This window comes from Chlorocebus sabaeus, chromosome 21, assembly GCF_047675955.1.
Source record: "Chlorocebus sabaeus isolate Y175 chromosome 21, mChlSab1.0.hap1, whole genome shotgun sequence".
NCBI classification, from domain to species: Eukaryota; Metazoa; Chordata; class Mammalia; order Primates; family Cercopithecidae; genus Chlorocebus; species Chlorocebus sabaeus.
The window spans coordinates 4,739,667-4,766,145 of record NC_132924.1 but is presented as its reverse complement, the minus strand read 5'-3'; the positions used below and the strand labels follow the sequence as shown (position 1 = coordinate 4,766,145).

General features: G+C 46.5%; 1 protein-coding gene across 19 annotated transcripts in view; it reads right to left on the bottom strand.

The window, feature by feature from the left end:
* Window positions 1-3,339: 3,339 nt before the first annotated feature.
* NUPR2 (nuclear protein 2, transcriptional regulator) overlaps window positions 3,340-26,479 on the bottom strand; it is a 129,603-nt gene continuing 106,463 nt past the window's right edge. For 5 of the 19 annotated variants that reach the window (XM_073008794.1, XM_073008791.1, XM_073008795.1 and 2 more), the window contains 3 exons: window positions 15,197-15,307; window positions 9,196-9,268; window positions 3,340-5,136 (listed from right to left, as the gene is read on the bottom strand). In XM_073008794.1, coding sequence (XP_072864895.1) covers window positions 4,602-5,136; window positions 9,196-9,200 — 540 coding nt within the window. In that variant the 5' untranslated portion in view covers window positions 9,201-9,268; window positions 15,197-15,307 and the 3' untranslated portion in view covers window positions 3,340-4,601. The other 14 variants (XM_073008796.1, XM_073008800.1, XR_012090197.1 and 11 more) reach the window with 14 other exon arrangements.

The following is a 26,479-nucleotide window of genomic DNA, read 5'->3' as shown; positions in this document are numbered from 1 at the left end:
AGGCGCAGTGTCTCGTGCCTGTAATCCCAGCACTTTGGGAGGCTGAGTCTGGAAGATCGCTTGAGCCCAGGAGTTTGAGACCAGCCTGGGCAACATGGCAAAACCCTCCTCGACAAAATACAAAAAAATTAGCTGGGTGTGGTGGCGTGTACCTGTGGTCTCAGATACTTGGGAGACTATGATGGGAGAATCACTTGAGTCCAGGAAGTTGAGGTTGCAGTGAGCTGTGACTGTGCAACTGTACTCTAGCCTGCGGGACAGAGTGAGACTCTATCTAAAAAAAAATGTGTTTTTGGCCAGGGGCGGTGGCTCATGCCTGTAATCTCAGCACTTTGGGAGGCCGAGGCGGGCATATCACAAGTTCAAGAGATCAAGATTATACTGGCCAACATGGTGAAACCCCATCTCTACTAAAAATACAAAAATTACCTGGGTGTGGTGGCACGCACCTATAGTCCCAGCTACTTGAGAGACTGAGGCAGGAGAATCACTTGAACCCGGTAGGCAGAGGTTGCAGTGAGCCGAGATCATGCCACTGCACTCCAGCTCATTTTTTTAAATTAAAAAGTTCTAGTATCTAAATGAGCAAAATCACCAGGTGCAGTTGATCACACCTGTAATCCCAGCACTTTGGGAGACTGAGGGTGGAGGATGGCTGAGCCCAGGAGTTTAAGACCAGTCTGGGCAACATGGTGAAAACCTGTCTCTACAAAAAATACAAAAGTTAGCCAAGCATGGTAGCATGCACTTATAGTCCCAACTGCTTGGCACGCTGAGGCGGAAGGATTGCTTGAGCCTGGGAGGTTGAGGCTGAAGTGAGCCATGATTGTACCACCACACTCCAGCCTGGGCAACAAAGCAAGACCCTGTCTCTACAAACAAACAAAAAACACGTAAAAACAAAACAGAACAGAATCATTTCCTTATCGATAGTTTGAAGGAAGTGAATTGCCTGTAAAAGTTTAGTGTGAGGCCAGGCATGATGGCTCATTCCTGTAATCCCAGTGCTTTGGGAGGCGGAAATGGATTGTCTGGGCCCAAGAGGTTGAGGCTGGTGCTTGTGCCACTGCACACCAGAAGCCTGGGCAACAGAGCTTGCCCCCGTCTCAGAAGAACAAAACATGTTTTACCACAACCAACAGGACAATTCTGGATAAAACTATATATGAAATATTTACTGCTGTGTTCAACAAAGTAGTATAGAGGCCAAGGGCAAAAGTCCTGGGGTCAGGCTACCTGGTCTGCTATCTAATTAGCTGTGTCATCTTTGGAAAGGTACTTGAACTCTCTGTGCCTTAGAATCTCTTTTCTAAAATGTGGGCTGGGCACAGTAGTTCATGCCTGTAATCCCAGCACTTTGGGAGGCTGAGGTGGGTAGATTATCTGAGGTCAGGAGTTTGAGACCAGACTGGCCAACAAGGTGAAACCTGGTCTTTATGAAAAATACAAAATTTAGCCAGGCATGGTTGTGGGCACCTGTAATCCCAGCCACTTGGGAGGCTGAGTCTGGAGAATTGCTTCAAACCAGGAAGCAGAGGTTGCAGTGAGCCAAGATCATGCCACTGCACTCCAGCTTGGACGACAGAGCAAGACACTGTCTCAAAAAAAAAAAAAAAAAAAAAAGGCCGGGCGCGGTGGCTCAAGCCTGTAATCCCAGCACTTTGGGAGGCCGAGACGGGCGGATCACGAGGTCAGGAGATCAAGACCATCCTGGCTAACACGGTGAAACCCCGTCTCTACTAAAAAATACAAAAATCTAGCCGAGCGAGGTGGCGGGCGCCTGTAGTCCCAGCTACTCGGGAGGCTGAGGCAGGAGAATGGCGTAAACCTGGGAGGCGGAGCTTGCAGTGAGCTGAGATCCGGCCACTGCACTCCAGCCTGGGCAACAGAGCAAGACTCTGCCTCAAAAAAAAAAAAAAAAAAAAAAAAAAAAGTGGATAGCAGCATCTACCTCGAAGAATTGTTGTGGGATCAATAGTGTGGAGAACCTAGCAACTATAAAAAAAAGTTTCAGGACCCCATATAAATTTATCACACCAAGGGGGAAGTTACACCCTGATTGAGTCGCATAGCATGTTTGTAACTTCTGGTTCTTAAATTATAATTTATTCTTCCCTTATTTTCATACTGTAAATGACTATGAGAGAGCAGAGACTAGACCTCCTCGCCTTCCAATCACTCATCTTTGTTAGCGATTAACTGCCTCCTTTAATGTTCTGTACCTAACTTACACCAAATGGCACAAAAGACCCCATGACTTACATATTCAGTGTGAAAGGTTAAACACACCTTTCCCGGAAAAAAGACCACCTCATCTGGGTGGAGTCACTTATGCCTGTAATCCCAGGACTTTGAGAGGCTGAGGTAAGTGGATCTCTTAAGCCCAGGAGTTTGAGACCGGCCTAGGCAATGTGGCAAAACCCCATCTCTACAAAAAATACAAAAATTAATTGGGTGTGTTGGTGCGCGCCTGTAGTCCCAGCTACTAGGGATGCTGAGGTGGGAGGATGGCTTGAGCCTGAGAGGTTGAGGCTGTAGTGAGCTGCTATGGTGCCCCTGCACTCTAGCCTGGGTGACAGAGTGAAAGAAAGACCACCTGGACTAATCAGATTAACTATGTATTAACCCTTAAACGGAGAGATGCTTTAATTCGGCTAAGCTTCTCTAAACTTTGTAAGTGATCCCAAACTTCTAAGCCTCGGAACACTGATTTCCACTCTTCCGTATCTGTGCTTCCCAGGTGGCCCTCCTAAAACTCTGTGCATGAATAAACTCCCTTTAGATTCTGACCCTTTTGATTATTTGAGATTGGCACGCCATGCAATATACATTATAATATGCAAATATTAACCTTCAGAGTAGTCTATGACATTTTTAGGTAGAAATCTTTTTTTTTTTTTTTTTTTTTTTTTTGAGATGTAGTCTTGCTCTGCCGCCCAGGCTGTAGCACAGTGGCATGATCTTGGCTCGCTGCAACCTTGGCCTCCCAGGTTCAAACAATTCTCCTGACTCAGGCTCCCGAGTAGCTGGGATACAGGCACCCACCACCACATCTGGCTATTTGTGTTTTTAGTAGAGATGGGGTTTTGCCATGTTTGCCAGGTTGGTCTTGAACTCCTGACCTCAGGTGACCTGGCTGCCTCGGCCTCCCAAAGTGCTGGGATTACAGAAGTGAATTACTTAGTGTACTCCTAAACTACATTTAGGTAGAAATCTTACACATATTCCTATCTTTGGTCTCTCTCTGCTTATCTTTGTGACCTTTTCTTTACAGATAAGAACAAATCATTTGTGGACTTGAAAAGAGTTACCATAGTAACTGAAAAAAAACCAGGAGAGTTAAAATGCCATTCTTGCTGCTCTCTTTTAATTAATAAACCCTCGAAAGGCTAATCCACTTGGACACTACTTAATTAACAATCAAGTAAGGAAAAGATATGGAAGCAGTAAACTTAAGTGACAGGGAAAAGTTCTGTTGACCAAACATGGATTCTCTCCTCCTCAGAAACAAGTTACAGTTGGAGTTACAGAAAATACTTTGAACAGGTCCTTCGGTATCCTGTAGGAAATCAGACAAAAACACAGATCAGTTACGTTTTTTGTTTTTCTGTTTTTGACACAGGGTCTCACTTTGTCGCCCAGACTGGAGTGAAGTGGGGCGATCATGGCTCACTGCAGCCTCAACCGCCTGGATTCAAGCAATCCTGCCGCCTCAGCCATGCAAGCACGCACCACACCACGCCCAGATAATTTTTTGTATTTCTGTAGCAACGTGGTTTCACCATGTTGACCAGGCCAGTCTGGAACTTCTGAGCTAAAGCGATCCGCCCGCCTGGGCCTCCCAAAGTGCTGGTATTACAGGCCTGAGCCACTGGGCCCAGCCCAATTACTTTCTTCAGTCTGAGCATGAGCACCGGAAGAAAAGGTCTTACTTGCATATTTTTTTTAGAGATAGGGTCTCCCTCTGTCACCCAGGCTGGAGAGCAGTGGCGCAATCTTGGCTCACTGAAACCTCAACCTCCCGGGCTCGATCGCACATATATATATGTATTATTATTATTATTATTTTTTGGACAGTCTCTCTCTCTGTCGCCCGGCTGGAGTGCAGTGGGGCAATCTCGGCTAACTGCAACCTCCACCTCCCGGGTTCAAGCGATTCCCGTGCCTCAGCCTCCCAAGTCGCTGGGACTACAGGCGCGCGCCACAATGCCCGGCTTTTTAAATATATATTTTAGTAGAGATGGGGTTTCATCATGTTGGCCAGGATGGTCTCGATCCCCTAACCTCGTGATCCGCCCGCCTCGGCCTCCCAAAGTGTTGGGATTACAGGCGTGAGCCACCGCACCCAGCTATCAATCGCTTATATTTTTAAAAAGATGTTGTCTTCGTTTCCTAGCCCCTTCTACCCACCTCCGAAGTTCCAAAGGCTTTAATGCTATTGCAACGGCCGTCAGAGGCCAAGCTGGCGGGTGCAGTTCCCTAATGCAGCTCCCTCAGAGGCAGCCGATTCTGCCTAGGGCGAGTAGCGTCGCGCGATGGGGGGACGCTACCAGGGTCCCCGGGCCCTGGTTGGGGGAGGTGTTGGGCACCCTTACCCAGGCTCAGGTGGGGCGAGTGCGTAGCCAGGTCTGCAGCTGGCGCTGGCGGCGCTTGCGCTGGCCATTGAGGAGCTTCTGCAGGACCTTGCGCTCGTGCCCGCCAGGTGCAGGCCGGTTGGTGCGCAGCGCCTGTTCGCGCCGAGTGCGGCCCTTGCTGCGCCCGGCCCCTGAGGCAGGGAAGTCGCGCAGGTAGTAGTAGTCCAGGCAGTCATAAAGCTCCTCCTCATTGCTTATGGGTGGTGGCTGCCGGGCCAGAGCCTGAAGACGTGGAAGGGCCCGCTCTGCGGCCGCTGCCATCCTGCCCAGCGCCTGTGGCCACCCGTGGCCACCCGCCCGTGTCTGGGCGCTCCTGGAAGACCCAGCAGCCCCGCCTCGAGTTCCGATGGGCTCCGCTTGTGAAGCGGGGGTGCCTTCGGCGGCGTCATAGAGGCGGACCTTCAAGGATGTCACAGTGGCGGTACAGTGCCTAGAGCAGGGCTGTCTTTTCCTTGGAGTGGAGCCCGGTAACCCGGACATCCCCGCCAGGTCCTGTAGGTTGCTGGAGAAGGGTAGTTGAGAAATTCCAACTCAGCACAGGGTTTATGTTGGTCAAAAATAGGAAACTATGTTCATGCGCGGCAGAGGCTGGAGGATCCCTTCAGGCCAGGCGATCAAGAGCAGCCTGGACAATACGGGGCGAGCCCATCTCTGAAGTCCCACCTCAGCCCCCCAGCTGCTTGAACCCCATGGTTCAAGGCTTCAGTGAGCTATGATCCCACCACAGCACTGCAGTCTGAGAGACTGAGGTAAATTCTGTCTAAAAAAATAAAAAAGAAAACTATCCAAGTGTGCAACACGGAGGGACTGCTTAAAGAAAACATGAGGCTGGCTGGGCCCTGTAATCCCAGCATTGTGGGAGGCCGAGGCGGGAGGATGGATGGCTTGGGCTTAGGAGTTTGAGACCGGCCTGGGCAACATGATGAAACCCTGTCCCTACAAATGATACAAAAATTAGCCGGAAGTGGTGCACGCCTGGCCTAATTTTTGTATTTTTTTGTAGAGACAGGGGTCTCGCTATGTTGCCCAGGCCGGTTTCAAACTCCTGGGTTCAAGTGATCTTCTCACCTTGGCCTTTAGAGTTGTTGGGATTATAGCTGTGAGCCACCACACCCTTCCTGGGTTAGGCTTTTTGTTTTTTTTTTGAGACGGAGTCTCACTCTGTCGCTCAGGCGGGAGTGCAGTGGCCGGATCTCAGCTCACTGCAAGCTCCGCCTCCCGGGTTCACGCCATTCTCCTGCCTCAGCCTCCTGAGTAGCCGGGACTACAGGCGCCCGCCACCTCGCCCGGCTAGTTTTTTTGTACTTTTTAGTAGAGACAGGGTTTCACCGTGTTCGCCAGGATGGTCTCGATCTCCTGACCTCGTGATCCGCCCATCTCCGCCTCCCAAAGTGCTGGGATTACAGGCTTGAGCCACCGCGCCCGGCCTTAGGCTATTTAATAACATAAGAAAGTGTAGTGGCTGACGCCTGTAATCCCGGTACTTTGGGAGGCCAAGGCCGGTGGATTACCTGAGGTCAGGAGTTCAAGACCATCCTGGCCCATGTGGTGAAACCTGGTCTCTACAAAAAATGCAAAAATTAGCTGTGTGTGGTGGCACATGCCTGTAATCCCAGCTATTCAGGAAGCTGAGACGGGAGAATTGCTTAAACCGGGGAGGTGGAGGTTGCAGTGAGCCGAGGTTGCACCACTGCATCCCAGCCTGGGCGACAGAGCGAGACTCCAGAGTTTGAGACCAGCCTGGGCAATGTAGTGAAACCTTGTCTCTACAAAACAGACAGACAAAAAAAGCCAGGTGTACCTCTGTCCACCTGTGGCCCCAGCTACTTAGGAGGCTGAGGCAGGAGGATCACTTGAGGCCAGGAACTCAAGGCTGCAGTGAGCTATGATCATCCCACTGCTCTCCATCCTGAGCAATAGAATGAGACCATGTCTCTAGATAGCTAGCTAGATAACTGATACGTAGTTTTCTGTTGGAAATTTTTTCCCTAGATTTGAACATGTTTTTCTAAAGTAGCATTCAACACATCAGCATTTTACAGTGTTATTAGTTGTTAATATGATTCTGTTTTTCTGAAATACAGTATCCTTCACAAGCAGTTTTGTCTTTCAAAGTACACAGATAGATCCTCAAGTGAATTTGTCTGATGTTGGCGACCTTGGTACCATTTTCTCCAGTTGACTGGAATAGTCAGTCAATAATTTCAGGTTACTGTTGGCCTTAAAGAAGAGCCCAAACGCAGTAAGCAAGTGTGCTGGTGTCCAGTCACCTTCTAGAAGCATTGTTACCTTCCCTTAATGTTTCCCTTGATGAACATAGAAGTAGTGTATGTAGAATTGACCCAGTGCTGCCATGGCAACTTTGTATATTAGGTCAAATTTACATTTCTTACTTTTATGAGAAGCACCCTGGTAGGCTAGTGGAGTTACACACGAAGTCTGATCTCAGCTGCACTGTCCAGAGATGCAACACGGTCCAATTAAATAACATTCTCTGAGCCTGTTTCTTTAGCTGTTAAATAAGAATAATAATTATATCCATCTAAAAACACAGCTTAGTGTATCTGAGTGGTCTTTTATTTTCTATGAAACTGTCTTTAACATAGTAATTGTTTTAATTGCAATACCACATTTGTGTTTTGTTTTTGTTTGAGATGGAGTCTATTTTTTTTTTTTTTTTTTTGAGATGGAGTCTTGCTGTTGTTGCCCAGGCTGGAGTACAGTGGCATGATCTTGGCTCACTGCAATGCCCGCCTCTTAGGTTCAAGTGATTCTCCTCCCTCAGCCTCCTGAGAAGCTGGGATTATAGGCGCCCACCACCACACCTGGATAATTTTTTTTTTTTTTTTTTTTTTTAGTAGAGATGGGGTTTCATCATGTTGCCCATGCTGGTCTCAAACTTCTGACCTCAAGTGATCCACCCGCCCTGACCTCCCAAAGTGCTAGGATTATAGTTGTGAGGCACTGAGCCCAGACTCTTTTTACATAAGAATTTCTTGGTTGGGCGTGGTGGCTCACGCCTGTAATCCCAGCACTTTGGGAGGCCAAGGTGGGAGGATCACCTGAGGTCAGGAAGCATTTATTGTGTATTTATATGCCCGATATTATGCGAAGCACTTTTACTATCCTCTTTACTACTTTACTATCTTATCAAATCTTCAGGATAGATTTTATCAAATCTTCAGGATAGATCTTCAGTTCCTGTGACTACAAGAGGATACTAAGGCTCTGACAGGAGAAGACATGTGGCCAGCCTGGGTCTCCAGAGCCTATGATCTTGCCATTAGGTTACAGTGCTTCTAGGGAGCACATGTTGTGAGGTTTTTGCTTTAAAATGAACCAATAAAAAAACAAAGGCAAAAAAGGCATAAGCTATTAAAACGTGGGAGAAACACTAACAGAACCTTAAGCACATAACTAAAAATATTATGGAAATGTTTTTGAATTCATTAGCAAATTTACTCTAATTCTAGATTTTCATTGAGGGATATGTTATATTACTCATGATGAAGAAAAAATATTCAAGTATATTAACATAAATACCATCAATATGGTTTATCATGTTTAAATGTTCATTTAAAGCAATTCAGTTAAAATTCTGCATATCATACAATATTATAGCTTGCTAGATTGCAAAGTAAATAGTCATCCAAATAAAAACACCAAAGCACATGATGTTTTTCACTGGCTGTTGCTATTTTTAGGTGAGCATTTGATATATACCAACAGATAGATAATAACATACTGCTAATTTCTTTCATCGTCATATAAAGGTGGGTTCAGGATAGAATAGCATAAGGCAAAGAAGAATCTGAAATCTAACATCAGTTTGGTGATGCATCAAGATAAAAGTAGAGGCCGGGCATGGTGGCTCACACCTGTAATCCCAGCACTTTGGGAGGCCAAGGCGGGTGTATCATGAGGTCAGGAGTTCGAGACCAGCCTGGCCAACATAGTGAAACCCTGTCTCTACTAAAAACTACAAAAAAAATTAGCTAGGCATGGTGGCAGGCACCTGTAATCCCAGCTACTCAGGAGGCTGAGGCAGGAGAATGGGTTGATCCCAGGAGGCAGAAGTTGCAGTGAGCTGAGATCGCACCATTGCACTGCAGCCTGGGCAACAGTGCGAGACTCTGTCTCAAAAAAAAAAAAAAAAAAAAGATAAAAGTAGAGACAATAGGGGCATCTTGGTGAATACCAAATTTAACAAAGCAGATTAAGAGAAACAGTATAAAAAAATTCTATTAAATCCCTAAGATCCAGGGCTTTGCAACAAATATGTAAGTAAATCCCCAATATCCATGCTGAAAGTTTAAAAGAAATGATAATGATAATTAAAGAAATACAACTTTTCCTTAGCTTTGCAGTAATCTAGAAACAAAGAATGTTTCTAATATTTAGACAGACACTACAAAGCACCTTACAAGGAGAGACGTGTATGGATGGCATGATTCACCAGCAGCCCTGGTCTTGTCCACGGTACCCCCATAACGAACAGTAACTCCACTGTGTAAAAGCTCATGAACAAAGGATTACAGGACTTTTCCCAGTTTAGACATACCACATTTTCTTTCAGACAATTCTTCAACTTGTTTATGAAGATCAGCGATATGATTATTCCATTTCTCTGAAAACTGAGCAAAAGTTGATTCTCAATAATACTTCCCTATGTCAGAGCAACACTAACATATAATGACTTATTTCCTATATTTTACATCCTAACAATCCATATCATTTTACTGCTTTTGAAAAATTTTTTCCCTTTTTTGGTGGTTCTTAGAATTAGTTTAATAGGAGACTGTAAGAGAAGTTTTAAGTTTAGTATCTCTAAAAGTCTTTTAATTTCTGAAAAGCAGAAGGGCAGAGAAGATGAATCAAATTAAACACGACAACAGGAAGGCTACAATGAGGAGGTCTCCAGGGGTCTGTTAGCAAACTTCCTAAAACATGTCTTAGCTGTATGGAAATAAGACTTTACAGTGGTCGGGTATGGTGGTGCAGGTCCGTAATCCTAGCACTTTGGGAGCACAGGTGGGCAGATTGCTTTGGGCTCAGGGCAACAGAGAAGAAACCCCCCTCCTCCAACCCCACCCCTGCCCCCATCCCTACCAAAAATACAAAACTGAGCCGGGCGTGGTGGCAGGTGCCTGTAGTCCCAGCTACTCAGGAGGCTGAGGCAGGAGAATCGCTTGAACCCAGGAGGCGAACATTGCAGTGAGTCGAGACCGCATCTCACTGCCAGCCTGGGTGACAGAGTAAGACTCCGTCTCAAAAAAGAAAGAAAGGGAAAAAAAAAAAGGTTAAGAGTGACCCAGACCTTAAAAATACAAGTTTAAGAGGGACCCTGGCTGAGTGTGGTGGCTCATGCCTGGGACTATGGGAGGCCGAGGTGGGTGGATCACGAGGTCAAAATATCTAGACCATCCTGGTCAACCTGGTGAAACCCCGTCTCTACTAAAAATTTATACAAAAAATTAGCCAGGCGTGGTGGCACGCAGTTGTAGTCCCAGCTACTCAGGAGGCTGAGGCAGGAGAATGGCGTGAACCCTGGAGGCGGAGGTTACAGTGAGCCAAGATCGCCCACCACACTCCAGCCTGGCGACAGAGCGAGACTCTGTCTTAAAGAAAAAAAGAGGGTCCCCAAAGCAAAAGCAAAAAAATCCCAACCCCAACACTTTTTCTCCCAATCCCTGAAACACCAGGAGGGTGTAATAGTTTTGAAGCCTAGCTGTAGTAGGCTGATAGTGACCCCCCAAAATGTCCATATCCCAATCCCAGGAATCGGTGAACATGACCTTATATGGCAAAAGGAGCTTTACAGATATAATGGAGTTAAGAATCTTTGGCCGGGAGGATTATCCCAGCTTGTCCCTGCAGGGTTGATGTACTCACCAGGATCCTTATAAGAGAAAAGCAGGTGATGGAGAGGGTGGGAGGTGTAGTGATGGAAGCAGGAAACACGAGTCATTCAAAAAGGGCAGCAAAAGCTGAGGAGTGAAGGCGCCCCCAGGGCCAGGAAATGGATTCTCCCGGAGAGCCTTATAAGGCACCAAACCTGTTCCCACCTTGACTCAGTGGGACTGACTAGAATTCTGACCTTCAGAACTCTAAGGGAATACATCTGTGTTGTTTTAAGCAACTAAGTGTGTGGTAATTTGTTGCAGCAGCAACTAGAAACTAGTATTCTAGTGAAGCCTCAAAACCCACCTGAAGGGGCGGGGAGTGGTGGCTCATGCCTGTAATCCCAGCACTTTCTGAGGCCAAGGTGGGCAGATGACTTGAGGTCAGGAGTTTGAGACCAGCCTGGCCAACATGGTGAAACCCCGCCTCTACAAAGAATACAAAAATTAGCCGGGCATGGTGGCACATGCCTGTAATCTCAGCTGCTCAGGAGGCTGAGACATGGGAATTGCTTGAACCCAGGGGGGTGAAGGTTGCAGTGAGCCGAGATGGCACCACTGCACTCTAGCCTGGGTGACAGAGCGAGAATCTTTTTAAAAAAAAAAAAAAAAAAAAAAGCAAAAAACAACCCATCGGAGGAAGGTTTCCAGTTCTGTCAGCTGTCTTCCACCCAACCCCTAGAAGCAGACATTCCTTTGCTGTGGGCTGTGAACAGGCAGAAAGAAGCATCTCCTCATGGCAGAGGCCTACCCAGGAGAAACCCAAGGGAAGGCACTGCTGGGCCGGCCCCTCTGCCAAGGCCATTTTCTTTACACAGTTTCACTCTCTCTCTCAGAATGGAGTGCAGTGGCAAGATCTCAGCTCACGTCAACCTCTGCCTCCCCAGTTCAAGCGATTCTCTTGCCTCAGCCTCCCGTGTAGCTGGGATTACAGGAGTGTAGCATGCCTAGAGGAGATGGGGTTTTGTGATGTCGCCCAGTCTAGACTCGAACTCCTCACCTCAAGTGATCCACCTGTCTCAGCCTCCCAAACTGCTGGGATTACAGGAGTGAGCCACCGCACCCAGCACTCACCAAGGCCTTTGATGGCAGGCTTTTTCCAGGGGATCAGTCCTGGTCTGGTCTGGCTCTGCCCACTCTCCCTCTCACCTAGCTGGAATCCCTAGCTCCTTCTCAGTAGAGGAGAGTGTGGACCCCAACCCCAGCTTGGTATGGTTCAGATCTGCGTTTCACTCATGGAACCTGGTTGCTCCCCAGGCCCTGAAGAGAAAAACGGTCTCCCTGTTGGTATGATACAGGACAGGCCTGTCCCCAGGACCCTGTGAGAGGGAAGCCCAATGTCCCACCGGGTTGGCAGGGCTGGGGAAAGGTAGCCCCAAGACTAGAAAGAGGCAGCAGAGGGAGCAGGACAGCGCTCCCATGGAACTCATGCCACTGCCTGAGTGAGCGGAGGGAGGAGTGCACCCAGTGATGTCAGGGGACAGAGAGGCGCGGTTCCAGGGCGGCTTTCCCCTTCACTTCCTCCCATGTTACTCTGATCCCCTCCAGGTGAGTCTGCCCACTTTGTGCCCAGGGTTGCCGCTGGGGCTTGTATCAGAACACAGACCCCTATAGCCATGGCCCCAGGAGTGAGGCAGAGCAGGGAGCAGTTCTGGACAGAGGAGAGGCAGGCCAGGAGGGAGTGGGCCTCCAACTCCAGGAGGAGTCTCTTCCCATGGGTTCTGCTTTCCGGCCTCTCCTCCCTTTACTCCTGGGTTGATCATCTGGGGAAGAACTGAGGCAAGGTTTCTCACCCTCAGGTCCAGGGATACAATTACTGGGCCCTTAGGAAGGTGTGAGACTCCTGAAACAATGTAAGGTTTTGTTTTGAGAGCGTGCACATGCATTTCTGGGAAAATGGTCCACAGCTCTTACTCTCAGCAGGCTCCACAGTCAAAAAAGTTTAGAACTCTTGCTACAGAGCTGTGGGGGCAGCTAGGTGAGGGGCCTGCCAAGGGCACTCTGGGGACTATCTGGGCACTCCTGAGCCCACTGTCCCCTAGGCAGTCTGCGCTGCTTGGTATTTGCAGAGCTGAGGGGGTGGGGCACGTGGGGACTGTGAAATCACCCTGTGAGACGACCCACAGTCCTCAGCTGGGAAGTGAGGGGTACGTCTCCTGTAGCGTCCTCCATCCCTAGACCGTGGGGCCAGGAGAACTGGCCCTTGCAGCAAGTGAAAAGCCTATTATTGACTCCCTTCCCTGGCCATGTAGACAGTGAACCAGGGCAGTCATATCAAGTAAATGCCTTGGTCTCTGTCACCGAGGTGACCAGTAGGCATTCCCAGGTGCAGTGAAGGTCCTGACACCAAGATATGCACCTGGCCACCTGAGGAAAGAGAAAGGACTATCTGAGGGGATGGGGCTGAGCTGGGTGTGGAGTGGTCCTTGCGGGTCTTGGTGAGTGGGAGGGGGCGCAGCATGAGCCAGGCCTTGAGGCAGAAGGACAACCAGGAGACAGCCTGGAAAATGTGCTGGACCCACAAGGGTTCAAGGCTGGCCAGAGAGGGAGGTGGGGTGGGCTGAGAAGTCCCGAAGTCTGAAGATTGGCCCTGGAAGGCAGAAACCAGGTAAGGTGGGCAGTTACCTGCACCCTGGGGGCCAGGAGCATTCTTAGCCCAGAGCAGGCACCAAGATTTCTGGCTCTGGGTGTGACCTCCGTCTGGGGAAAAGCCCCAACCCCCACCAGGACCACCTGCTGCCCAGACTACTTCAAATGCTGAGCCCAAGCCAGGGGCAGGAAGCTAGCCTGATGCCTAGGGTATTCCAACAAAGTCCCTGGATCCCCCCAGCTATGGGGCTAAAGGGGAATTACAGACCAAACCCCAGATGCCGGCTCTCAAACTAACACTGAGCTGTCAGTGCCCACAGGGAGATAGAATCAGTGCACTTTCCATATGGGGAAACAGGTTCAGAGAAGTGCAAGAGCCTCACCCAATGCCCCAGACCAGGGCTCCAGGCCCAGAGTGTTTTGTTTGTTTGTTTGTTTGTTTGTTTGTTTTTTGTTTTTTTGAGACAGAGTCTCACTCTGTCACCCAGGCTGGAGTGCAGTGATGTGATCTCGGCTCACTGCAAGCTTTGCCTCCCTGATTCAAGCGATTCTTCTGCCTCAGCCTCCTGAATAGCTGAGATCACAGGCGCCTGACACCACACCCAGCTAATTTTTGTATTTTTACTGGAGACAGAGTTTCCTATGTTGGTCAGGCTGGTTTCGAACTCCTGACCTCAGGTGATCTGCCCGCCTTGGCTTCCCAAAGTGCTGGGATTACAGGCATGAGCCACCGCACCCGGCAGGCCAAGAGTGTTTTTTGTTACTGTGTCCAGAGGGCAGCAGCTGCTCTGATGTACCCACCTGAGCCTGGCAACATTCTCCAACTTTGGAAGCCCAGGAGCACGGCCTGTGTCCACAGATGCACCTGGCATGAGGTGTGCCCAGAGGGACAGAGGCAGATGAGTTTTGCCTCCTCCACTGGATTATGAGAGCCTTGAAGGAGACAAGGATCTGCTTGGGAAAGCCCTTGAGACTTAATGATCTATCGCATAAGGCTGGCAGTGAACAGTGAGCAACCTGGGGCAGTTTTCCTCGGGATAGATCTGCAGTGCCTGGATGGAACCTGGCTCAGACAGAGTTCAGTTCTCCAGGTCACTGAGGCATGGAGAGGTCACAGCTACCAAGTGTAGGAATCTGGATTCAAAGCCAACAGCATGACTCTAAAGTTCCTGCCCTAGCCCCTGGACCACCCACCTCTTGGGAGTCACCCTTGCAGGCTCATCAGATGCCCAGGCCAGCAACACAGCTGGCCAGGGCCAGGGAAACTTGGGGAGCCTCAGAGAACCCCCGGGAATTCCAACCTATTCTTGGCACCTTTGCCCCTCATTACCCTTCTTCCTGCTTCAACCTCACTCCCTACACAGAGCCTGGGCCACTTAACTTGGCATCAAACAGATGGCTCAGTGAATCAGAGTCTGATCTTGAACATGAAGAAGAAACAAAAAAACAAAAAACAAAAAAAACCACTTAACAGATATACGGTTGCAAGTTAGAATACTAAAGAACATAAACATATAACAATTTAATGTACATATAAATTCAACAGATATCCAATCACTGTGACTGTGACACAGTAAAATATTAAAATACCATTTTCAAAATCTATACAAGCTTAATGATCTATTCAAAATACAAATCATCAACATAATTTGCCACTAATATCTCGTTCAGTCCCTTCACAGGACACGATCCACTGGGAGTTAAGAGATTAGCAGCTGGCAGGCAGTGATACACAGCAAAAACAAAAACCAAGAGGTGAAATGTTTCTGAAATAAAGAAGGTTTTAAAGCTAAGAGAAATCATTGAATTACTAAGTCATTAGCACTAATTTTGAGCCAACTAACTAATTACTATGAGATGATACAATGTCCTATGCTTTGGTAAATACAAACTATATTTAAACAATATCTGTAATGGGACTTTCAAGATGCTCCTGGCTTTACAAAGATGAGATTACAATGTAGTAATACATTTTAAAGCATTTTCCCCTCCAGAGCATGTTGTAACTTTCATCAGTCACATTGACAGTCCGGAAGACAAAGGAAAAGGTCGTGGATTTCGCTGAGAACTTACCAGAGTTGAACTCCCTCACTTTCCGTTGCCCAGCATTGGCAGATTCCAAGAGTGGTGGCTGTAGTGGCTCGTTGGTCTTTGGTCTCTTAGAAGGTGGGGAATAATCATCATCTTGAAAAAGAAAAAATGGTCATTACTGAAGGAACCATCTTAGGTTACAGCCGCCTCCGGGTCAATTCCCAACATTCAAAAGTTGAGTGGAGGTTTAAAGCTATTTTGAGTATTAATAATTATTTCTCTATTGTGACCTTTTTTCTCTATTGTGAACTTTTTTCTAGTTACATTTGAAATGTTATTCTTTTGGGATGTGCTCAAGTGAATACTGCTTTTTCCTCTGTCTTGCTTCATTACTTTTTAAGTTTACTTCATTTGAATCATCATTATAAATCTCCCTTTCTCCTCAAATAACTTTCAAGTTGATGCCAAGAACTATATTCTATTTTAAGCCTTTTGAGAAAAAACTTTAAACAAAGACAGTCAGTCACCTAAAGTTATACAAATGTAGAAGAAAGGGGATAAAATGAAGCTTAGATTGGAAAAAAGTTTAAGCTTATACAAAATTCAAGCATACATAAACAAAAGAAGCTGGATAATTGTATATATAAATACTTTTAACAAGTGCAAAATATATAGGTTTAAAGAAATAGGGCTGCCTGGGCGTGGTGGCTCACGCCTGTAATTCCAACACTCGGGAAGGCCGAGGCAGGCGGACCACTTGAGGTCAGAAATTTGAGCCAGCCTGGCCAACATGGTAAAACCCCATCTCTACCAAAAGTACAAAAATTAGGCTGGGTGCGGTGGCTCGTGCCTGCAATCCCAGCACTTTGGGAGGCCGAGGCAAGTGGAACACCTGAGGTCGGGAGTTTGAGACCAGCCTGACCAACATGGAGAAATCCCCATCTCTATTAAAAATACAAAATTAGCCAGGAGTGGTGGCGCATGCCTATAATCCCAGCTACTGGAGAGGCTAAGGCAGGATAATCGCTTGAACCCGGGAGGCAGAAGTTGTGGTGAGCCAAGATTGCGCCACTGCACTCCAGCCTGGGCAAGAAGAGCAAAACTCCATCTCAAAAAACAAACAAAAACAAGAAACAAAAATTAGCCAGTTGTGGTGGCACCTGTAATCCCAGCTACTCGGGAGGCTGAGGCAGAAGAATCGCTTGAACCTGGGAGGAGGAAGTTGTGGTGAGCCGAGATCGCACCACTGCACTTCAGCCTGGGTTACAGAGCAAGACCCTCTCTCAAATAAATAAATAAGGCTACATTACTTATGAAACAGATACTGTTGACTCAGTCACCAGAAAGCCTGTGTATAAATGAGCAGTGAGATATTCAAGAACAGCACACACACACACTACTCAGGGCAGCTGTCATGAGAGTTCCATGCTCATTTCCTTGTGGATACACCAGCAACTCACTCTGTTATGATCCTCCAATACACCTCATGTTAGAATTAGAGATATCTGGGCCAGGTGCAAGGCCGAGGCAGGCAGATCATCTGAGGTCAGGGGTTTGAAACCAGCCTGGCCAACATGGTGAAACTCCGTCCCTACTAAAAATACAAAAATTAGCTAGGTGGGTGGTGCTCACCTGTAATCCCAGCTACTTGGGAGGCTGAGCCAGGCGAATTTCTTGAACCCCGGAGGTAGAGGTTGCAGTGAGCCAAGATAGCAAGATAGTGCCACTGAACTCCAGCCTGGGCGACAGAGCAAGGCTCTGTCTCCAAAAACAAACAAACAAACAAAAAAAGGCAAAACAAAACAAAACAAAAAAAGAGTTAGAGACATCTGGATCAAATCAACTGCCACTGTCATCTTCTAGTCCCACAAGTATCAGGTAACGTCCTGTTAAGATTGCTACTCACACTCACATCTATAAAATATAGAAAATATAATTTTAAGAAATCTTTATTTATTTATTTATTTATTTATTTATATTTATTTATTTATTTTCTGAGACGGAGTTTCACTCTTATTGCCCAGGCTGGAATGCAATGCTGCGATCTCGGCTTACCACAACCTCCGCCTCCCAGGTTCAAGCAATTCTGCCTCAGCCTCCCGAGGAGCTGGGATTGTAGGCATGCATCACCACGCACAGCTAATTTTGTATTTTTAGTAGAGACAGGTTTCTCCATGTTGGTCAGGCTGGTCTCGAACTCCCGACCTCAGGTGATCCACCTCGGCCTCCAAAGTCCTGCCAGAGAGGAGGGGCAGGAACAATAGTGATGCACCTGGCGGAAGAGGTAATATTTTCCAAACATAAACATTAGCGTAACCTTATTGGACTTGTAAGAATTTTTTTTTTTTTTTTTAGTAACAGAAGCAGATTTTCCTGAACTGCATCATTTCAGCTAGCATTTATTTACTCAAGATTAAAATAATACAATAACTAAAAAAGTCAAGAGGTGGGCAGGCATAGTGCCTCAAACCTGTAACCCCAACACTTTGGGAAGCCGAGGTGGGTAGATTACCTGAGGTCAGGAGTTCGAGATGAGCCGGGCCAACATGGTTCAAGCGATTCTCTTGCCTCAGCACCACAGTAGCTGGGATTACAGGCCTGTGCCACCATGGCCGGCTAATTTTTGTATTTTTAGTAGAGATGGGGTTTCACCATGTTGGCCAGGCTGGTCTTGAACTCCTGACCTCAAGTGATCCGCCCACCTCAGCCTCCCAAAGTGCTGGGATTACAAGCATGAGCCACCGTGCCCAGCCAGGATTGCTTTCTTAGAGACCATCTGTGAGAATCAGAGATGTGGATCTACTCAAAATGTAGTAGGGGAAACCAATGGTCAAACCTCAGTAAGACAGAGTACAGTCATCAGGTCCAGAAAACTATTAATAGAAACAGGCTTGAAATCAAAGACTAAGACAGGGCTCTGGTCAGTCAATGTGTCTGGATCAGAGAAGACTCAGGATGTTACCAAATCGAACTGGGGTCCCCTCACCCAGTGCAATAAAGCCAAACATCCACATCGAGGTTTGGCAGCAGGAGAAAGGAGGGCATTTATTTGCAGGGCACCAAGCAAGGAGAATTGGGCAGCTCACACTTAAGACATGACCTCTCGATGGCTTGTAAGCAAGGATTTTTAAAGGCGGGTAAATTTCAGGAAAGTAGAAATTGCAGATAAAATTGTAAACCAATACATGGAGGCTATACTTTGATTTCGCCCAAAAAGGCAGGATATTTTGAAGTGGAGAGGCTTGCAGGCCAGAGGTAGATTCAAAGACTCTGATTTGTGATTGGTTAAGGAAGTGAAGCTTTGTCTAAAAACCTGGGGCCAGCAGAAAGGAACGTTAAAGCCTGGCCTGTGGTTGTGACTTCCTCTAGGCCCTGCAGGAAGACATTTAGAACAAAGAATAGCAGCAAACGTTCGGTCCTCAGCTCCCCCTTATCTGAGGTCTACACACCAGCAGATCTATTTGGTGGGGCCTGGGTTTCTTCTGGGTTTCTTCTTCCTTATTAGGTTGCTCACTTCTCCAGGGCTAGCTAGGCGCCTGGAATTTCCCTTAAAGGAACTCAAGATTTTCCTTTATTTCCATACTTGGGGGGCCCAGCAGGCTTATCAGAGGGTTCCCTGCTCCTTCTCAGGGATGAGTGTGATAAACATCTCTCAAGAAGCCTGTCTGCAGTGTGTGCTATCTCACTGTAGGATAGCCAACTGTTTTTTGTTTTGTTTTGTTTTTTTGAGACAGGGTCCCACTCTGTCACCCAGACTGGACTGCAGTGGTTCCATATTGGCTCACTGCAACTTTTGCCTCCCAGGTTCAAGCAATTCTCCAGCCTCAGCCTCCAGAGTAGTTGGGGTTACAGGCATGCACCACTACACCCAGCTAATTTTTCGTATTTTTAGTAGAGATAGAGTTTCACCATGTTGGCCAGGCTGGTCTCGAACTCCTGACCTCAAGTGATCCACGGGCCTTGGCCTCCCAAAGTCCTGGGATTACGGGCATGAGCCACTGCGCCCGGCCTGGCCAACTGTTTTGTTTTGCCTGGGACATCCCTGGTTTTAGCACTGAAAAACTCATCTCCTGGGAAATCCCTCAGTCCTGGGCAAACTGGGATGGTTGGTCACCCTTGATACCTGACTTTTGCCTTGATTTAAAGGGTCAGAGGTGGGGCAGAAAGTATTAGATAGACACAACCTATATCAGAAAGGAGGCTGCTGGGGACCCAGCAGAGTGTATACTCCTTGTAGGGCCCATATATAATAGAACAAGGAGTTGATTGGCATGTATTCTGCTTTGTGACATTGCTAGTGAGGATGAAGAAGGGCTCAGCACAATCAAGTCATGCAGAGCTGATTCAGCTACTTTCACACCTCCCTGGATCAGGGATTGTATATGACCCTGCTCATGCCTTTCCTGGTAAACCACTAGTACCCTTGGTAATAGCAGCCTCTGAATGTGGGCCATTGTGACAGGTCCTCCTACAGGAGTCTAACTTTGAAGAGTCTTATATCCCCAGTGGCAGAGAGCAAAAGCTGTATGCTAGTGGGAAAGTGACCACAGATGTGATCCAGTGTTTCATATGCAGACTCATTTACTGACCTCAAAAGCAAATGCAACAAAACAAAACTTGACAACTGGGACCTAATTAAAAAGCTTCTGCACAGCACAAGAAATTATCAACAGAGTAAACAGACAACTGACAGAATGGGAGACAATATTTGCAAATTAGGCATCTGACAAAGGACTGATACTCAGATTCTATAAGAAACTTAAACACATCAACAAGAAAAAATACCCCAGTTAACCCCATTAAAAAGGGGGCAAAGGACATAAATAGATACTTTTCAAAAGAAGACATACAAGTGGCTAACAAACATGAAAAAATGCTCAACATCATCAATCATTAGAGAAATGCAAATCAAAACTACAATGAGTTACCACAGCACACCAGTAAGAATGGCTATTAAGAAAAAGTCAAAAAACTCCACCAGATAATGGCAAGGTTGTGCATGAAAAAAAAAAAAAAAAAAAAAAAAAACCTACTTATACACTGTTGGTGGGAATGTAAATTAGTTCAGCCCCTGTGGAAAGCAGTTTCGAGATTACTCAAAGGACTAAAAGTAGAAGTACCTTTTGACCCAGCAATCCCGTGACTGGGTATATGCCCGAAAGAAAATAAATTATTCTACCAAAAGACACCTGCATCTGTATGTTCTTTACAACCATATTCACAATAGCAAAGACCTAGAACCAACGTAGGTGCTCATCAACAGTGGACTGCATAAGGCCGGGCGCGGTGGCTCAAGCCTGTAATCCCAGCACTTTGGGAGGCCGAGACGGGCGGATCACGAGGTCAGGAGATCGAGACCATCCTGGCTAACACGGTGAAACCCCGTCTCTACTAAAAATACAAAAAAAACCTAGCTGGGTGAGGTGGCAGGCGCCTGTAGTCCCAGCTACTCGGGAGGCTGAGGCAGGAGAATGGCGTAAACCTGGGAGGCGGAGCTTGCAGTGAGCTGAGATCCGGCCACTGCACTCCAGCCTGGGTGACAGAGCTAGACTCCGTCTCAAAAAAAAAAAAAAAAAAAAAAAAAAAAAAAAAAAAAAAAAAAACAGTGGACTGCATAAAGAAAACGTGATACGTATAAACCATAGAATACTATGCAGCCATAAAAAAGCATGAAATCATGTCTGTTGTAGCAACACAGATACAGCTGAAGGCCATTACCCTAAAGGAATTAATGCAGAAACAGAAAACTGAATGCTGCCTGTTCTCATTTATAAGTGGGAGCTATTCACTAGGTATACATGGACACAAACACGGGAATGACAGACGCTGGAGACTCCAAAGGACCGGAGGGAGAGAGAAGTGAAGGGGTTGCAAAACTACATGTTGGGTACTATATTCACTCTTTGTGACTGGATCAACAGAAACCCAAACTTCAGCATCATGTAATATTCCCATGGAAGAAACCTGCATATGTACCCCCTGAATATAAAATAAAATAAAATAAAATAAATGTTTACTGATATTATATTAAGTCAGGTTCTCAAATGTTAGCATACACTAGAATCCCCTGGAGAGCTTGTTGAAACAGATTCTTGGGCCCCATCTCCAGAGTTTCTGATTCAATAGAATTGGAAAAGGGCCTGAGAATCTACATTTCTAACCAGTTCCAGGTTGATGCCAGTGCTGCCAGTCCGGAGACCAAGTTTGAAAACCACTAGATTAGGTGCCAGGGACTCTGACATCTCAGGAAAAGCCCAGCAAGCAGGGAATCATTCCTGTTTTACAGAAAGAATGTATGTCGAGCAAAAGGGAAGAAATGGTTTGCCCAAAGTGGCCACCACTAAGTGACAGAGTTGGGAATTTAAATTCCTCTTTTCTGACTGCAACTCCAGGCTTTCTGTCTCCATCTGACTTCCTTCCCATTTGAAGGAGAAGCATGCCACGAATGGTTGTGCTCTTAACTTCCGAAGAAGTCCACATTTTCCAGGTTTCTACTTGATTTAATCCATTCTTCTCATAGTCTACACTGAACTCCAGGTAGTGAATAAGAAGTCAAATTCAAGATTGAGGAGCTTTATCCCTATTGTAAAACACGCAATTTGTCCACTTTCTGAACTTGGTTTCCTTGACTCTATTTAACACCTCATCCTGTCTCCAATCTGATCCCATTATTTGAATGCAAATTATAGGTCTTTGGGAAAGGTCAGTGTAGACACATTCTAATTCCTAATAGAGGCTGCCCATGCAGTTTGGAAATCAGTATTTTTGTAGAACTCTCTTCGTGCTCTAATGAAGACTGTGTCATGGAGATGAAGGCTTTTAGAATCCTGGTATCATGTTACCTGGATTTCAGAATGCTCAATTGGGAAGTACAATTTCACTGATTTTTGGAGTCAAATGTCCTGGGGCTGGACAGGGCATTAGTAATTAGAGTTCATTACTCTTTTTCAAAAGTAGAATTCTTGTATTTTTTCCTAGGTAGCTTTTTGTTAAATGAGATTGTACAAGACAGAGCCTTGTAAACTGCACAGCCTCAAAGTATTATTATGACATTAATAATTGCATATGAATACATTCTGGAATCATTGACCTTAAAAGACATGGGAAGATGTATTATTACCCATTGCAAAGAGTTGTTCCTGGAAAGACCCATGAGTCAGATGAGCTAATGAGATGCACTAGTCCGTTCTCGCACTGCTATTAAGAACTACCTGAGACTGGTTAATTGATACAAAGAAAAGAGGTTTAATTGGCTCATGGTGGGCCGGGCGCGGTGGCTCAAGCCTGTAATCCCAGCACTTTGGGAGGCCGAGGCGGGCGGATCACGAGGTCAGGAGATCGAGACCATCTTGGCTAACACGGTGAAACCCTGTCTCTACTAAAAAATACGAAAAACTAGCCGGGCGAGGTGGCGGGTGCCTGTAGTCCCAGCTACTCGGGAGGCTGAGCCAGGAGAATGGCGTAAACCCGGGAGGCGGAGCTTGCAGTGAGCTGAGATCCGGTCACTGCACTCCAGCCTGGGGCGACAGAGCAAGACTCCGTCTCAAAAAAAAAAAAAAAAAAAAAAAAAAATTGGCTCATGGTTCCACAGGCTGTACACGAGGAAAAATAACTGGGGCGGCCTCAGGAAACTTGCAATCATAATGAAAGGTGAAGAGGAAGCAGGCATATCTTTCACATAACCAGAGCAGGAGGAAGAAAGTGAAGGAGGAGGTGCTACACACTTTTAAATAACCAGATCTTGTGAGAACTCATTATCGCAAGAACAGCAAGCGGGAAATCCACCCACACGATCCAATCCCCTCCCACCAGGCCCCTTCAACACTGAGGATTACAATTCGACATGAGATTTGGGCAGGGACACAGATCCAAACCACATCAGATGCTGATAAGCCAGTGTCATGTGCTTGTAAAAACAGTGACGCTAAACAGGAAAAAGAATAGATGTGCTAAGAAAAAAGGCATCTTCTACCAACTGCATTTAATTTATTTATTTTTATTATTTATTATTTTTTTTGAGACAGTCTCTCTTGGTTGCCCAGGCTGGAGTGTAGTGGCACAATCTCCACTCACAGCAGCCTCCGCCTCCTGGGTTCAAGTAATTCTTCTGTGTCAGCCTCCGGAACAGCTGGGATTACAGGCGCACGCCACCATGCCCGGCTAATTTTTATATTTTTAGCAGAGATGGGGTTTCACCATGTTGGCCAGGTTGGTCTCAAACTCCTGACCTCAACCTCCCAAAATGCTGAGATTACATGGTGAGCAACTGCGCCTGGCACATTTAATTTTTTTGATGGAATATCTGTACTGTTGAATTGGACTATACATAGATTCTACCAAGGCATTTGATATCTTTCTAAGTTTGAAATTTGGGTTATATGGCATTACAACCACAGGGATTCAAAATAGATTAAACATCTGGACTAAAAAGATATTGATGGTGAATTAATGTCAGGCCAGAGTGGAAGTTCAGGGGGATGAAATTCAGGGCTCCACTCAGAGCCACATCTGATGTCTTGGAATCAGTGACTTGGATGTTCTAGAAAGGGTGGCCATAGTCATTATGCTGGATGACACACTGGATAGTGAAATCCATCTCATGAGGTCAGAGTGGTGAGCTAAGCATAAAAATGTGGAATTTAGGCTGGGCGTGGTGACTCACCCCTGTAATCCCAGCACTTTGGGAGGCCGAGGCGGGGGGATCACAAGGTCAGGAGATCGAGACCATCCTGGCTAACACGGTGAAACCCCGTCTCTACTAAAAATACAAAAAATTAGCTGAGCATGGTGGTGGGCGCCTGTAGTCCAAGCTACTCGGGAGGCTGAGGCAGGAGAATGGCGTGAACCCGCAAGGCGGAGCTTGCAGTGAGCTGAGTTTGCGGCACTGCACTCCAGCCTGGGCGACAGAGCGAGACTCCATCTCAAAAAAAAAAAAAAAATTGTGGAATTTAATTGAAATCAATATGGAATCATACATTTGCACCTTAAATTGCTCAGTTACAACCTGAGAGAGACCTGATTTAGCAAGTGTGAAACATTGAAAAGTTTTATTTATTTTATTTTATTTTTTTGAGACAGAGTGTCACTCTGTTGCCCAGGCTGGAGTGCAGTGGTGCAATCTCAGCTCACTGCAACCTCCACCTCCTGAGTTCAAGCGATTCTCCTGCTTCAGCCTCCTGAGTAGCTAAGACGATAAGTGTGTGCCAACACGCCCAGCTAATTTTTGTATTTTTAGTAGAGACAGGGTTTCACCATGTTGGCCAGGCCAGTCTCGAACTCTTGACCTCAGGTGATCCACCTGCCTCAGCCTCCCAAATTGCTGGGATTACAGGTGTGAGCCACCGCACTCGGCCTCATTGAAAGGTTTTAGTTGACTACAAGCTCAGTATGCATCCATGGTAAGAGTAGCTGGCCAAAAAGAGAAGGAAAGAAAAAAAAGCCCAATACAGCAATTATAGCTTGGATTAATAGAGGCAAATGGCCTGGAATGAGTAAGGCAACAGGTGCACTCTGCCCACCTTGCAGAGCCAGATAACTCCTGGAATACTGTGCTTGATTCTGGGCTGGACCCACCAATCTGGGACACATATTAGGAAGAGAGCCCCTGCAGGCCCCTTGTTTGGAGTGTTCTGTAATCTCAGCTCCCAGCCTAGGCTTCCACATTATGAGAAAAAGGCATTCATTCATTCATTCATTCATTCATTCATTCATTCAGCACTTATTCTCTCAAAAGCACCAGAATGTGTTCAAAGGTGGATTTACTTTGAAGCTGATGAAACTGAAGCTTCAAACTCCTTTCTTGCCTCAGTTTTTCTTCCAAGGTGTGTTGGATAAGCCTCAGCAATGTGTTTGCATCCTCATATGTTTTTGCTAAATTCATAAACCTAATACATTATAAGTGTCATTGTTACTGAATCAAACTTGGGTTCCCCCGCCCAACGCAGCAAAGCCAAACACTGACATGGGGATTTTCAGGGAGAGAAAGCCAAGCGGTTATTGCAGGGCGCCAAGCAAGGAGAATCAGGCAACTCATGCGTAAGATCTGAACTCTGACGGCTTGCAGGGAGGGGTTTTTAAAGATGGGAAGGCAGAGGTTACAGGCACAACCATAAATCAATGCATGGAGGCTCTATGTTGGTTTGACCTAAAAATGGGGGCTTGGGGGCACAGGTCATAGGTGGTTTCTGATTTCAAAGGTTTTCTGATTTGAAATTGGTTCAGGAGGCAAAGCTTTGTCTAAAAATTAGGGTTCAATAGAAAACAATGTTAGCTCTGGCCTGTGAGCATGGCTTCCTCCAGGTCCCGCAGGAAGAAATTTAGAACAAACAACGGGGGTCAGGGTTCAGGCCTCAGCTTCCCCTCATCTGAGGCCTCTGTGTCAGCGGATCCATTTGGTGAGGGTCTGGGTTTCTGAAAAGCAACTTGGGGTCATATGTTAAGATGTTATCTTTAGTTTCCGTAGGGGACCAAACATCTCTTCACTGTAACTTCCTTGGCTATCATTTTAAGCCACTATTACCTTCTTGCTTATCAAATTGCTCATTTACATCTCAGAGCTGGCTAGAATTCCCCTTGAAGGAACTCAAGATTTTCCTTCGGCAGGGGGCTGGGCATGGTGGCTCATGCCTATAATCCCAGCATTTTGGGAGGCTCAGGCAGGGGGATTACTTGAGGTCAGGAGTTAAGAGACCAGCCTGGCCAACATGGCGAAACCCTGTCTCTACTGAAAATACAAAAATTAGCCAGTGTGTTGGTGCTTACCTGTAATCCCAGCTACTCAGGAGGCTGAGGCAGGAGAATCACCTGAACCCAGGAGATGGAGGTTACAGTGAGCCGAGATCGTGCCACTGCACTCCATCTTGGGTGATGGAGTAAGACTCTGTCTCAAAAAAAAAAAAAAAAAAAAAAAAAACATGAAGGATACAACACTACTGCAACGAGAACATCTATGACACATTGGTAAATGAGGGTCATTGTAAAATTGTGATTTATAGTAAGACATATATATTACATTTCCCCATCTCCCTGCACATGGCTCCTAAAAGCCTTTGTAATCTCCAAAGTGATTTTTTTTTTTTTTTTTGAGACCAAGTTTCACTCTTGTTGCCCAGGCTGGAGTGCAGCCATGCCATCTTGGCTCATTGCAACCTCTACCTCCTGGGTTCAAGCAATTCTCCCACCTCAGCCTCCCAAGTAGCTGGGATTACAGGCGCCTGCCACCACACCTGGCTAATTTTTTGTATTTTTAGCAGAGATGGAGTTTCACCATGTTGGCCAGGCTGGTCTTGAACTCCTAACCTCAGATGATCCACCTGTCTCAACCTC